The 13,648-nt window shown below is 34.6% G+C and overlaps 1 protein-coding gene across 4 annotated transcripts in view; it reads left to right on the top strand.

Annotated features, from left to right (window-relative positions):
- The window catches only part of LOC111141538 (ArfGAP with FG repeats 1), a 77,940-nt gene extending 68,594 nt beyond the window's left edge, over window positions 1–9,346 (top strand). For 2 of the 4 annotated variants that reach the window (XM_022494155.1, XM_022494169.1), the window contains 3 exons: window positions 5,178–5,336; window positions 6,875–6,960; window positions 7,557–9,346. In XM_022494155.1, coding sequence (XP_022349863.1) covers window positions 5,178–5,336; window positions 6,875–6,960; window positions 7,557–7,616 — 305 coding nt within the window. In that variant the 3' untranslated portion in view covers window positions 7,617–9,346. Of the gene's footprint in view, window positions 1–5,177; window positions 5,337–6,868; window positions 6,961–7,556 lie in introns of all 4 variants that reach the window. The other 2 variants (XM_022494162.1, XM_022494179.1) reach the window with 1 other exon arrangement.
- The last annotated feature ends 4,302 nt before the right edge of the window (window positions 9,347–13,648 follow it).

Raw genomic sequence — 13,648 nt, forward strand, 5'->3', positions numbered from 1 at the left:
CCTACTATTATTGTATTATTGTCGATGTATTTCTTTGATTTTGTTATTAATTGGTTTATATAGTTGGCTGCTCCCACGTTAGGGGCATAGATATTTAAAATTGTTAGGTCTTCTTGTTGGACAGACCCTTTGAGTATGATAGAGTGTCCTTCCTCATCTCTTATAGTCTTTGGCTTAAAATCTCATCTGATATAAGGATTGCCACCCCAGCTTTCTTCTGATGTCCATTAGCATGGTACATTGTTTTCCATCCCCTCACTTTAAATCTGGAGGTGTCTTTGGGTCTAAAATGAGTTTCTTGTAGGCAGCATATTGATGGGTTTTGTTTTTTTATCCATTCTGATACCCTGTGTCTTTTGATTGGGGCTTTGTTAAGTTTTTATAAACTATTAAAAGTAAATGTTAACAACTAATTTTTCTGTTGAAATTGTAATATAAATACTGTTTTGATAAAATACACTATGCTTAGAAATTTCCCATGTCAAAATTAATGTTAGTTCTTTAGGACATATTTTTGTTGCTTTTAAATATTTTGTTAAATATGAGGTAGCCTTTGAAAGAGGGTATTGCATAATAGTTCTTTGAAAATTTAAAACATTTTAGAAAATTTTTTTTAATGTTTCTTGAAATAAATATTTTAATCATTTTTCTTCTTTATAAAGCTTTGGGGCTTTAATTTTCTTTTACTGTATTACATAGAAACCTTCATTAGGATGGTTAACCAAGATGGCCTAAGATCTTTTTCATTTTAGGATTCTATAATAGCATTTTTAATAGAGCTTTTGAGACCTTAAATCTAACAGCTAATACAATTTTTAATTATTATGAAATTCTCTTATAATTCTTAAATTTCTCCTTTCCTATGGAATGAATAGTCTGTATTTCCCTAACTTCATTTTAATGAATGCGTGAACGATTTAAAGGATATTTTTAACCCCCCCAGCGAGATAAACTTAACAGAAATGTAGAGGTGAAAGAATCATAGTAGCATCTAGGCCAGCATCCTTATTTTATTACCTAGGTGGAGACTGATTTGATGGGTTTGCCTTAAACTTTAAGAATTGATTAATGACTAATCTAATAGTTGTAATAGTTTAGAACCCTTTTAAACCAGCACTGTTTCTGCTGGTTCCACTGATTCCACTCTTTTAAGAAAAATACCCAAGAGAAATGAAAATGTACATCCACATAGAAACTGGTACATAGATGTTCATAGCAGCATTATTCATAATAGCCAAAAAGTGGAAACAGCCCAAAATGCCAGCAACTGATGAATGGATATACCAAATATGTTATAATCACAATGGAAATTTGGTTGGTGATAAGCAGTAATGAAGTCCTGACACATGCTATAACATGGATGAGCTTGAAAACATTGGCCTAAAGGAAGCTAGTCATAGAGTAACGTATAGCCTGTGATTCCATTTGTAAGTGGTATGTCCAGAATGGGCACATCTGTAGACCTGGAAAGGAGGGGAGGTGAGAGGGAGGGTGACAGCTGATAGATAGGGAATTTCTTGGGGTGGGGGTGATGAAAATGTGCTTCAGTTCCATTGTGATGGTGGTTTTACAACCCTGGGAAGATATTATAAAGCGTTGAATTCTACACTTTAAGTGGACAAATAGTGTGATAATGTAGATTATATCTTAAAAAGCTGTTAAGTCTGAAAGTTTTATAGCAGCAAGACTAGAACTTATGAGGGCATCATTGTTGCAGACTGAGGTTACGGCAGTTAATATTGGGTCACAGTCACTGTTGACTAAAGGTCAGTTTGTACCAAAGTGTATTTTGTAGAGCATGTCTCTTGAGATGTTATCAAATACTCCGTGGAAAAGGATTCTATGCCCAAACATATATGGGAAACGCTGGTGCAAACAGTTTAATCCGTTACTATTAGTGCAGGACTTCTCAAGAGACTTACAGATTTTAAGAAAGGAGATAAACATAGAGTGACCTAACTTATTTATTATGATATCCTTCCTCCTCAGTTAACCTCTTGTTGAATTCAGAACACAGTACTGATGTATCTCTTAAGTATCCATCTTTTAAAGTTATTAGCAAGGAAAATATATCCATTGAGTATTTACAGTACTTTTTAAAAATTTGTTGTTAAATTTATCTTCATGGCAGCTTTTTCAGGTAGGTACTGTTATCCCTCCCTCTGCCTCCTGTTTGCAAATGAGGAAACAGAAGCTTGTGGAAGTTAAATAACATTCTGTAGTTAGAAAATGACAGAATCAAGACTCTTAACTACTCTAATCTCTTACTAGTTCTGTTTTCCCACATTTAATTGGTTAAGTACACTAATTTAAAATGCATGGATGTATACTTTAGAAACATTTCCACTCCAGATGGTTAAAGCCAACAGAAAATTTCTAGTACTTAAAAACCTAAATTTGGTTTCTGTTCTTCATATGTATTTATGTGTAACCTCTCTGACCTCATTTATGCCTGATCAGATTTATACAAGATGAATTTTTCTCTTCTCTTCTCTTTTCAGCCATTACATTGTAAGCTTAAAGTTGTGCTCACCTTTCTAATGATTTACACTAAATAATTTCCCACTCGTCATACTTAGTTTACTTGAGTTATCTTTATGAATTTCTAGGTAGTGTACAGAACTGTAAATAAAATAATCAAACATCCTTCAGATGCTGTCCACAAGATTTGACTTTTTAGATTTGAAAGTTAGATTCTAGGTCATTTTAGATAATCCTGTGAATAGCATAGGGTGTAACTCATGAGGCCTACAAAGTCTTTTTATGGCCATAGTTGTATCTTGACATGAAAAAAATGTTAGTGTTTAATTAAAAATGGGTTTCATAAATGGTTTTTTCATTTGGTATTTCTTTCTCTGGTATTTATTGTGCTAATTTTCCCTTTATTTCAAACAGGTTAAATATTAGTGTCATGAATGTTGAAATTAAAGGACTTTATGGATATGTTTTTATTATATATTCTTATCCTACCCTCTTTGTAACAGTATATTCTAATTTTAGTACTTTCTAATGAAACAAATTTACTTTTTTTTTTTACAATAGTTATCCTTAAGTTAATTGACATTGGTCTCTTTATGGCTTTCCATAAGGCCTTTCTGGAGCAATGCATTCTCAAGTGTTCCCTCACGCTCATTTTGGTAGGTGGCCACAACTGATACCTGGATTTGTGTGGCAATCTGTCTACCTGCTTGTGGAAGCTTCTGCTAGTGTTCTGGATCCCTGCATGTGGAATTAAGTTTTTTCCATGTTTTACAATGGAGTGGGCATGGATGTGTGGCATTGGGGTTACATTATATTTAAAGTTACATAAAAATTGTGGTGATTTGTGTTTTAATGCTGAAAAGCATTATCGCTTACCTCCATGGTCACATTAGAATGTTAATAGCTTTTTTGATTATTTTTCTTGAGTTTGAATTCATAGCACTTTTGACACATTTTTTATACACCAAAACCATTTACCACATTATTCCATGGGGTTTGGTTTTGCTTAACTGTATACAAGTTTCGCTTTTTAGTGCTTTCTTAAAAAGTGATTTGTCAAAGTTTTGTCAATGCATTGTTGTCTGTTATGAAACCCTTCTGTTTCCTTTGCAGTGTGCTTATTATTCTTTAATTCACTTGCTTTCTAGTGGCTTGTTTCTCCTGTTTTCTCATCAATTATAATTTCAAAAAAATTAGACATTCTGATTAGGTTCATTGAGAAAAATTGCATAGTTATAAACAATAGGATTATGAGGATTTCTTTGGGGAGTATCTATAACATGACTTCCAAGGTTTTTTTAAAATAAAATATAATCTGTGTAACATGTTCAGTATTAATTCCTGTGCCTTAAATCAGAGATCAAGTTGGTAAATTTAAAAAAAAATTTAAATCAAATTCAGTGAATTATCATGTTTTTGATAGCATCATGCCAATAATATTGCACTATTTTAATTGTTAGTATTCTGTGTTAAAAGTACCACTATTGGCTCTTACTTTACCAAGACTTTTTCTGGAACATACATTCAGAAGGTGCTGTTTTTAATCTTCACTAGCAGTAAGTAATATATTGTTTTGCTACTACATGCGTTCCTTTTCAATTTTTTTTTGAGAGAGAGAGGCAGGGGAGTGGTAGACAATCTTGGGCCCTGTGTAGAGCTGAAAGCCCAATATGGGGCTCAGTCTCTTAACCCTGAGATCATGACCTGAGCCAAAATCAGGAGTCAGACACCTAACCTACTGAGCCACCCATGTGCCCCTACTTCATGTGTTTCTGTAATGCAAATTAGGTTATAAGTAATTCATAAGTGGGCGAGTGATGGCAGCGTACCACATGTGTAGTGATTGTTAATACACCGATTTCAGTGCAGTCTAGATTACTACACTCATTCACCCTATATCCATCTTTTCTAAGAATGCTTATTTCACTCCCTTTTCAATCTGTATGCATTTTATGCAGTCTTTATGCATCTCTACAACTTAGCAGTCCTAACTTTAAACCCTTTATCCAAAGCAGTCTACTTATCTTTCAAATAAGATATGGTGGTCCATATATTTCTTTTGGAATTGATGTATTAAGAACCTCACATGTTCTTTTAATTGTGTTAGTGGTTTTATTAGGGAAAGCCATTCCCCTCCAGCCCTTTTGGGCTCTGTTTACAAAGCTGTATAGTTTTTGAGAGGCCTCCTTCTAACTCTGTTTCTCCTATAAGTCTTGTTATTTTCAGTGAACTATTTTTTAGAAGTTTTAAAGTTGTTTTTATCAGGAACATACTTACTATGTTATAACAGACAATTCAGTGGATAAAATTCAATTTTTGGCGATTTTACTGTATGTAGCAAAATAAAACTAAAAAACCAATGTATATTAGTACACATGTGACTTGCATGATGGGCTTTAAAAAAGTTGACTGCTGTTTAGACTTTTAATTACTTTGAGAAATTTTCTTACGATTTCAAATGATAGCTTTATTAGTGTCATTCTGGTCATGGGTTTCAGGAGAACAACATTTTATAGATTGTGTTAAACTGTATAGTGCTAAAACTTATTACTAATTTTGTCAGCGTTTTGGAATTTAAGGTGCCTTTAGTGTACAAGTTAATGTTTTTCAAGTGAAATCATTCTGTAGTGTGTGGTATGAAGAGCAAAACCTGCTCTTTTGTGTATTAGTTATCAGCCCTTGCTTTCTCCTGTCAGCTGCAACCTTTGGCACGGCCTCCATGAGCATGCCCGCGGGCTTCGGAACTCCTGCTCCCTATAGTCTTCCCACCAGCTTCAGCGGCAGCTTCCAGCAGCCTGCCTTCCCAGCCCAAGCAGCTTTTCCTCAACAGACAGCTTTTTCTCAACAGCCCAATGGTAAGATCTTTCACTTGGCTAGCTATAAGTCCACTTCGTTGGTTTGGGCCTTAGAGAACTGAATGATTTGGTAAGTTTTTGTGACCAGGTTATAGATTTAGGAGAAATCAGAGACTATGTAAAGAGTACCCCTTCTTAGAATCTCCAGTGTCTTTTCTTTTATCTTTTTTCTTTTTTTTTAAAGATTTATTTTAGAGAAAGAGAGAGAGACAGAGCCTGTGTGTGAATTGGGGGAGGGACAGAGGGAGAGAATCTTCAAGTGGACTCTCCTTTAAGAGTGGAGCTGGAGAAGGTGCTCGGTTTCAGACCCGTGAGATCACAACCAGAGCCGAAACCAAGAGCCAGATACTTAACTGGCTGAGCAACCCAGGCGCTCCCTCCCCACTGCCCCAGTCTCTTTCTTTCTTTCTTTCTTTTTTTTTTTTTTTAAAGATTTTATTTATTTATTTGACAGAGATCACAAGTAGGCAGAGAGGCAGGCAGAGAGAGAGAGAGAAGATGAAGCAGGCTCCCTGCAGAGCAGACAGCCCGATGCGGGGCTTGATCCTAGAACCCTGGGATCATGACCTAGGCCGAAGACAGAGGCTTTAACCCACTGAGCCACCGAGGCGCCCCGCCCCACTCTCTTTCTTATTAATTTCTCTTGTTTGTTCTAATATGTCTGTTGATTTTAAAAGAAAACTTTGTAGGGCACCTAGGTGGCTCTGTGGGTTAAAGCCTTTGCCTTTGGCTCAGGTCATGATCCCAGGGTCCTGGGATCAAGCCCAGCATTGGGCTCTCTGCTCAGCAGGGAGCCTGCTTCCTCCTTTCTCTCTGCCTGCCTCTCGGCCTGCTTGTAATCTCTGTCTGTCAAAGAAATAAATAAAATGTTTAAAAAAAAAAAGAGAAAACTTCGTAGACCTTGAGTGTTTTTGTTTTGCATCAGAAAACTTGTGGATCTGCTCTTTTGTATAATCTATGTATGTGGGAGACATAGACTTAATTTTCCAAGTGGGTAACTGTATTGTGGTTAGAGTTTACTTGTTCTAGAAGCCAGGGATTTTTTTTTTAATCTATGAAGCTTATTTGCTGAAGTTTGAAAGTCCATAGATTTGAAGATTATTCTTAAATTCAAATTGCCTATCTATACTTAGTGTCTCTGGTTAGATAAAAATTTGGAAATAAGGTCCATGGCAGAACCATAATGATAAAATATTTCCTAACAAATACTGTGCTGTTCACATGAATCCATTGTGTTTTGCTCACATCTAGTCTCAGATAGTCACAGGTCATCTATTAATTCTGTTCTTCACATGTCAGCAGCTTACATAGCTGAGACACATGAGAAGAAACCGTTTCTGAGAAGCTGTATGGACTGTTACCTGTGCCACAGGACGTTTGTCTCTGGTATTTGAAAGACTCAACAGTTAAACATTGATATTTTATTATTGTTGCTCTAGTAGGAATTTCTCTGAAACTTCTTATGAGTCTTTATGAGCATCAGATTGTCTCTGAAAGGTATGGGTTTTAATTGGTGGTTCTATTTTAACAAGGTGCAGGTTTTGCAGCATTTGGACAAACAAAGCCAGTGGTAACCCCTTTTGGTCAAGTTGCAGCTGCTGGAGTATCTAGTAATCCTTTTATGGTAAGTGAGATGCAATTTTAAGCACTTTATAATTTGTGTGTTATCTCTAAATTAGGAAAAGCAAGATGTGACTATTCTACTGATGTGACAGTAAAAGAATTTGCAGATTGATGCAGCTATCATGCATGATCCTTTTTTGACTTAAAAAAGACACACACACCCACATTACTCAGTTGCAAATCAAAGCACTGACATAAATAAGCTATTTTATAGCATGAAACTTATCTATTTTCTTGTCTAAGTAATGCTTTATGAAAAGCTGTAGATTTAGTGAACTGTGTGAAAAGGGCTTGGACTCAGATTTGGTTTGAATCATAAATGTGTTTTCTTAAGGGCCAAGTCCTTTCTTAGATTCTGTTAGAAGAATTATGTGGAATAATGGATATTAAAGGCCATAACAGAGCTTCTGACACCTAATAGTTTTATTATATCATGTTGCTAATAACAGTAATGAATAAATATGATTGCCAATAACTATAAAATAATTTCTAATCTAAATATTGTCTCATTTAATTAATCAAAGTTAAATCTTTTCATAGTTTCACACGTATACCACCCTTACTTGTGTCTTTATTTTGTCTTACGTTTTCCTTTAGACTGGTGCACCAACAGGACAATTTCCAACAGGAAGCTCATCAACCAATCCTTTCTTATAGCCTTATATAGACACTTTACTGGAACGAACTTTTACGTGGTCACATTACATCTCTCCGCCTCTTGCACTGTTGTCTTGTTTCACTGATCTTAGCTTTAAACACAGGAGAAGTCTTTAAAAAGCCTGCATTGTGTATTAAACACCAGGTAATATGTGCAAAACAGAGGGCTCCAGTAACAACTTTTAACCTGTGAATTGGCAGGAAAAGGTAGCGGTATCATGTATATTAAAAATTGGCTAATATTAAGTTATTGCAGATACCACATTCATTATGCTGCAGTACTGTACATATTTTTCTTAGAAATTAGCTATTTGTGCATATCAGTATTTGTAACTTTAACACATTGTTATGTGAGAAATGTTACTGGGGAAATAGATCGGCCACTTTTAAGGTGCTGTCATATATCTTGGAATGAATGACCTAAAATCATTTTAACCATTGCTACTGGAAAGTTACAAAGTCAAAATTGGAAGGTTTTATTCATTCTTGAATTTTTCCTTTCTAAAGAGCTCTTCTATTTATACATACCTAAATTCTTTAAAAATGTAGAGGGATACCTGTCTGCATAATAAAGCTGATCATGTTTTGCTACAGTTTGCAGGTGAAAAAAATAAATATTAGAAAATATGCTATTGTTTTTGTGTTCTTGCTGCAATGCCTTTACCAAAGTGGCCTTAAAATATGAGTAGTGAATTGAGAACATCTTGCATTCTTAAATTAGAATTTCAGAAGACTTCTAGTGACTAACTTTTATGTCTAAAAGATAAAATTTTATAAAAAAGGCCATGTAGAAAATTTATTAAAACTACTATGACTGCTATATTCAGGAATATGTCAGTGGTAAAGCATTTAAATGTAGCTTGTCAGATTCACCGTAATCCTTCTAATTTCTTTGCAACTTCTTAATTTTGTGAAAATTTGTATATATGAAGAATTTGCATGTATGTGTATTTACAAATTTTTTTAAGTATCTTGAATTCTCAGACTGCAGAAGTCCTATTTTAACTATTGATTTTTAAACAAAAATACTGTCTTTGAATGTATTGGAAGCAGACATGCATTAACTGTGACATGATTGCACCTCAGTTTTTTTTTTTTCTTCCTTTGTTTGGACAAACTGATATTATTAAAATAGGACATTTATTTATGTTCATTTCTGGGGGGAAAACAAACTGGAACCCAGTGTTACCTTAAAGTTATAGAATACTTTGTTTAAAAAGGCAACGATACTAATGTTTAGTTATATCTTTTTGTTAATAGATGAACTTGTTTAAATATTTATGTACAGTAATGCCTCATTCATTAAGACGTAATCTAGCAGTCTTCATCAATACAGAACACAACTGAGAAACTTGGAATAATTCTTTTTAAATGCTTTTGAGCAACACACATAAGTCACAAAGTCTCTATATGTTTGTTTTTATGTGAAATTTTGATTATTTGATTTCCCAGCCCTAGTGTATTATTAGCAGTTCAGAAATGACAGTTTGGAAGGAGATAGACAAACCATGAAAACCTGTCGACCATTTAGTTTAAGGACAGCCAGGACAGCCTAGAGGACATCACTGTATGACATCATATTCTGATAATAGTCTGGTACTTTGACTCTTTGTCATCAAGAAAAGGTAAAGTTACATATACAAATATGTAATACGTGTTTGGAAAGTTTTATCTTACCATGTTTAAACATTTTTTTTTTAAAGCTTTGGTATTAAAAGAAGTGAACATCAGTTTCTTCAAACATTTTATTTGTGTTGAATACCTTTTCCAGTGGTGACTACATGAGCTGTTACACAATCTTGAAGTCTGTGTAGTGTTTCAGACTTGGTAAAGCATTGCTGTCCATTGCATCTCTAGCTCAGTGTATAGTTTGTCTGAACTATTTTGATGAGCAAGAAGACGGAAATCTCTGCCCCATTTTGAATGTTATGCCTCTTCTCTTAATATTGAAAATGCTGCAGAGGTCTTAGCTGTGTGTGGGTATAACTTGAAATACCTACAGTGTGGGGGTTTCTCTCCAGCCCTTTTTTCATGGAGGGACTACTTAAGAAATGTCTTTGAATTTCTATGTTTTAGATTGTATTGGGTCTCAATCACTTCATATGTACAAAGTTATGCTATATGATTGTAGGCCATTACCTAAATAACCTCCCAGGCTTTCCATCTAAGAAATAAGTGAATTAAACAGTTGTTATTAAAATGATTTTAAAGACTTTTTTTTTCTGGTACTATCTTGAAGTTTTTAAGTAAATGAGAACTTTTATTGACTTTAAATGAGTGCTGATAAAATAGAAATCCTTAGTTTAAAAAGTGATCCAGCTTTAATGTGGATTTAAATCAATTCTTTTAGACTTTCATATTCAGATTTGTTTTTGGTTTTATATAAACCCATCAGAGTTGTGTTGAGTATTGAAGAAAGAGGAGGACAAGGCTGAAAACCTTCAAATTTTCCTGGTTTAATAGTAGAATCAGATCTTCTCTCCTGTCTTTGCTCTGGAAGGAAAATTTTCTTTTAGGGTGGCAAACATTGTTGGTATATTGAAAGGCATATTTTTTGTGACAATAGAGATTAGGCAATCACTTTCTTCCTTCAAGTAATTCCTTTTGTAAATTTGAAGATGCCTGTCTGTGCTTTACCTGTGCATTGCCCTAGCCCCCAGCACACACCGTGTTTGGAACAGTTCCTGAAAGTTGGGAAAATGAAGAGAAGACTAACTGATTGCTTTTGTGTGGCAGCACTCACTCTCTTTCAGATTACTGAAGATGCCCAGAGAGCTTTTGTTTATGTAGTTTGTATCTACCAGAAATTACTGTATTAGAAATTAATAACTGAGATACTTAAAAAACCGTGTCCATTCATTTAAACATAACAATAATAAACCCATTGCATGTTAACATAAATTCCATTTTTAAACATTTTTTAAAAATTTTATTTATTTATTTGACAGACAGAGATCACAAGTAGGCAGAGAGGCAGGCAGAGAGAGGAAGGGAAGCAGGCTCCCTGCTGAGCAGAGAGCCCAACGCAGGGCTCCATCCCAGGACCCTGGGACCATGACCTGAGCTAAAGGCAGAGGCTTTAACCCACTGAGCCACCCAAGCACCCCCATAGATGCCATTTTTAAATAAAAACTATAGTTGTCTTCCAAAAGCAGTTAATTAATGAGAAGAACATTATTTTATGTTTTGCACATCTCTGTAGCACCTGGTTTGAGAAGCAGCGAGTTTCTTATGGTCCCTTGGCATCACAGTGATTTTTTCCGTCATATGGCACGTGGGCCCTGGGAAACTCCACCATGAACTTGTGAACTCATGAGACAGATCTGTAACATCTTAGTAGTAGTATGAAAATAGTTGTGACACTTGGCTTTTGAGGACTTTCAGAGGTCCTCCTCAGACCACACTTTGAAAGCCATTGTGCTACACTTTAAATTTCTATTTTCCAGAATAACAGTGTGTGGTTGTAGGCTATGTTAAAAAAAAACTATGTAGTATGTTTATACTGCTCCTTGAACTTGCCAGTGGTTTTCTTTGCTTGGTGGGAAAAGTGGAAAGTTGAGTTGAAACTGCAAATATTTTTAATACTGTTTTCTAGACTTTCTCCTATTTTTATTTAAAATTGTTTTAATGATGATGACATTGGTGAATATGTCCTTCAAGGATATTACAATTTCTGACTCATGTTATTGATGTTTATTTTGGAGTCATTACTATTCCGACCACTTTGAAATTGTGTCATTGTTTAATAGCTATCAAATAGCTATTTTTAAAATGAAAAAATGCTTTGTATTTTTTGAAAAGTTCAAAGTGAATAGTTTATCTCTCATGTTTACAGCTAATAATTTTAGCTATAATTAAAGAATTTTTTTAATGAAAAGTGGATTCCTGTAACAGAAATCATTACCCTCCAGGAAGTCTGCTATTACAATTAAAGGAATGTGTTTGCTGCTTTTTTAGAAAGAGGTTTGCTATGGTTTTTCTACCAGTGGCTTTTTATACCTTGTTCATCTATAAAGAGAGCAGTTGCTGTTGCTTCTCATTTAAACAAAATGTTTCAGAATTCTTTTGAAGTGACTTTAAGAGATAGTTCACAATAATTAGTTACCACAGACTCTGGCTTTGTTGCTGCCGTTGTTGGCATATTGTAAAATACGCTTTTCTGAGCTAATACTCCGTTTCCATCCCCAGGCCATCCTTGTGCTTTGCTTCTTGGGCCTTCTTCGTTCATGTGTTTGTTCTCCTTCACTGAGTTTGTGTTAGAATGACTCACCTCATCTTTGGTCTCCACCAACAGTGTCAGACTTGTCTCAGAAAATCTCTAAGAGACCATTGTGAAGATACGTTTTTTTAAAAAAAGTAATGACTTCAAAGTAATGTGGTGGTATTATGGGGTGTGGGTTTATTAAGCCCTTTAAATGTATGAGAAACTTGCTAAGTGCTTTTCATGTATTATATAATCCTTAAAGTGGATGCATACTTTAAGGATGAGAGAAGGCAAGGCACAGAGAAGTTAAGCTAGTGACAGAGCTTTTGCTCTAGGGAGCAAGTATTTCATTGTTGGATTAAAGGGCTATCACATTTATGTGTGAGTAGCCCTTTAAAAAGTCTTTGAAAATTCTAATTTCTGTATCCTGTGTACCTAATAAAACTTAGTTATTTGAGTTCCATTCATAATTGATGAAATCAGTACAGTTTATTCACTAGGTTTTTATTTAAACTTTTCAAGTTAATGGGTAATTAGTGGAGCTTATTTTACTAAAGAAATATCTGAAGTATTACAATGATTCCTATTTTTGAGAAACATTCCATCTTTTATTGATATGTTTGTGTTCTAGGTGATTTTAAAATTTACTTTCTAAAGGATGCTGTTATTAAAATTTGTGTTAAGTTAGCCTGTTATATGAAATTCATCCTCATTAGCTAAATTTTTCCTTGTATATTTTAGAACACTGTAATGTCATTAATTAAAAGCTTGCATTGTATATTTGAACAAGTGAGTATAATGACCAAGATGTAGTTCTTAGTGTTATGCTGATGAGACTTTTTCTCTCATGAAAAAGTGCCCTGTTTTGTACTGTTTACTGATATTTGTGGTGTATATACTCTCACAATGGCTGATGTCACCTATCAATCTGATGTCATTAAATTTGGAATTAGAGATGTGCACCAGGCTCCCAAGCCTGTGCAGGCCAACTGCAGCACAACACTCCCAGTTCCATGGCTCGTTCATTAAATTTATTGGTGATGGTATCCAATATTTGAAGAGCCTTTTGTTTTATATTGTTAATTCAGCAAGCATTTGGACACTAATTCGCTTTTATAAGTGGATGGAATATGGAGATATTAATCTGGAAAGACTCAAGTATTGTGAACCCAGGTGTTAAAAAGTCCAGTTATTGTGCTAATGGTAAGGCTTGTACAGTCATGACATGTACTCTGAATTCTGTCTTCAGTTTTTTGTTTGACCAGCACAGTGTTTCACAAACTTGGATTTTGCGTAGTTTTAAAGCAAGCATGCTTAAGACGGCCACTGGCCTCCTACTCCTAATTTTCTTAGCCTCAAACATTGAAATATATTTTAAGACCTTGAAGTTGGCAAATCCCATGTCTAGGTAAGGGAGTTCTTATGCAGCCTTCTTGTTCTGATTTTGGAGTCCTGAAGGATTTGAATTTATGATATTATTTTCCAGTGAAGACTTTTGCTAAGAGTGTGTTTCTTTTCAAACTTGTGACATCTATGTATTCTGCTTTTGTTGTGGTCCTGCATAAGAATTCAACATGTATTTAAATGTATTTTTGAAATCTGTGCTTGTCCAACTTAGAGGGCTGTGGAGTTTAATGAAAAGAGAAATGTTATGACTCAGCCTCTTGTAAAAATGAAAAGTGATCTTGGATAAAATATTTAAATTAGTGATTAAAATTCTCATTTAAGTTTATTTTGTCATTGGCTCTCTGGAATCTTGACTAGGTGTCATCCAAGCCACAGTTTAATCATTGCGAGTTAAGATTTAAACTCTAAATTCTCAATGTTT

This window comes from Enhydra lutris, unplaced genomic scaffold (genome assembly GCF_002288905.1).
Source record: "Enhydra lutris kenyoni isolate GAN:26980312 unplaced genomic scaffold, ASM228890v2 scaffoldscaffold1, whole genome shotgun sequence".
NCBI lineage: Eukaryota > Metazoa > Chordata > Mammalia > Carnivora > Mustelidae > Enhydra > Enhydra lutris.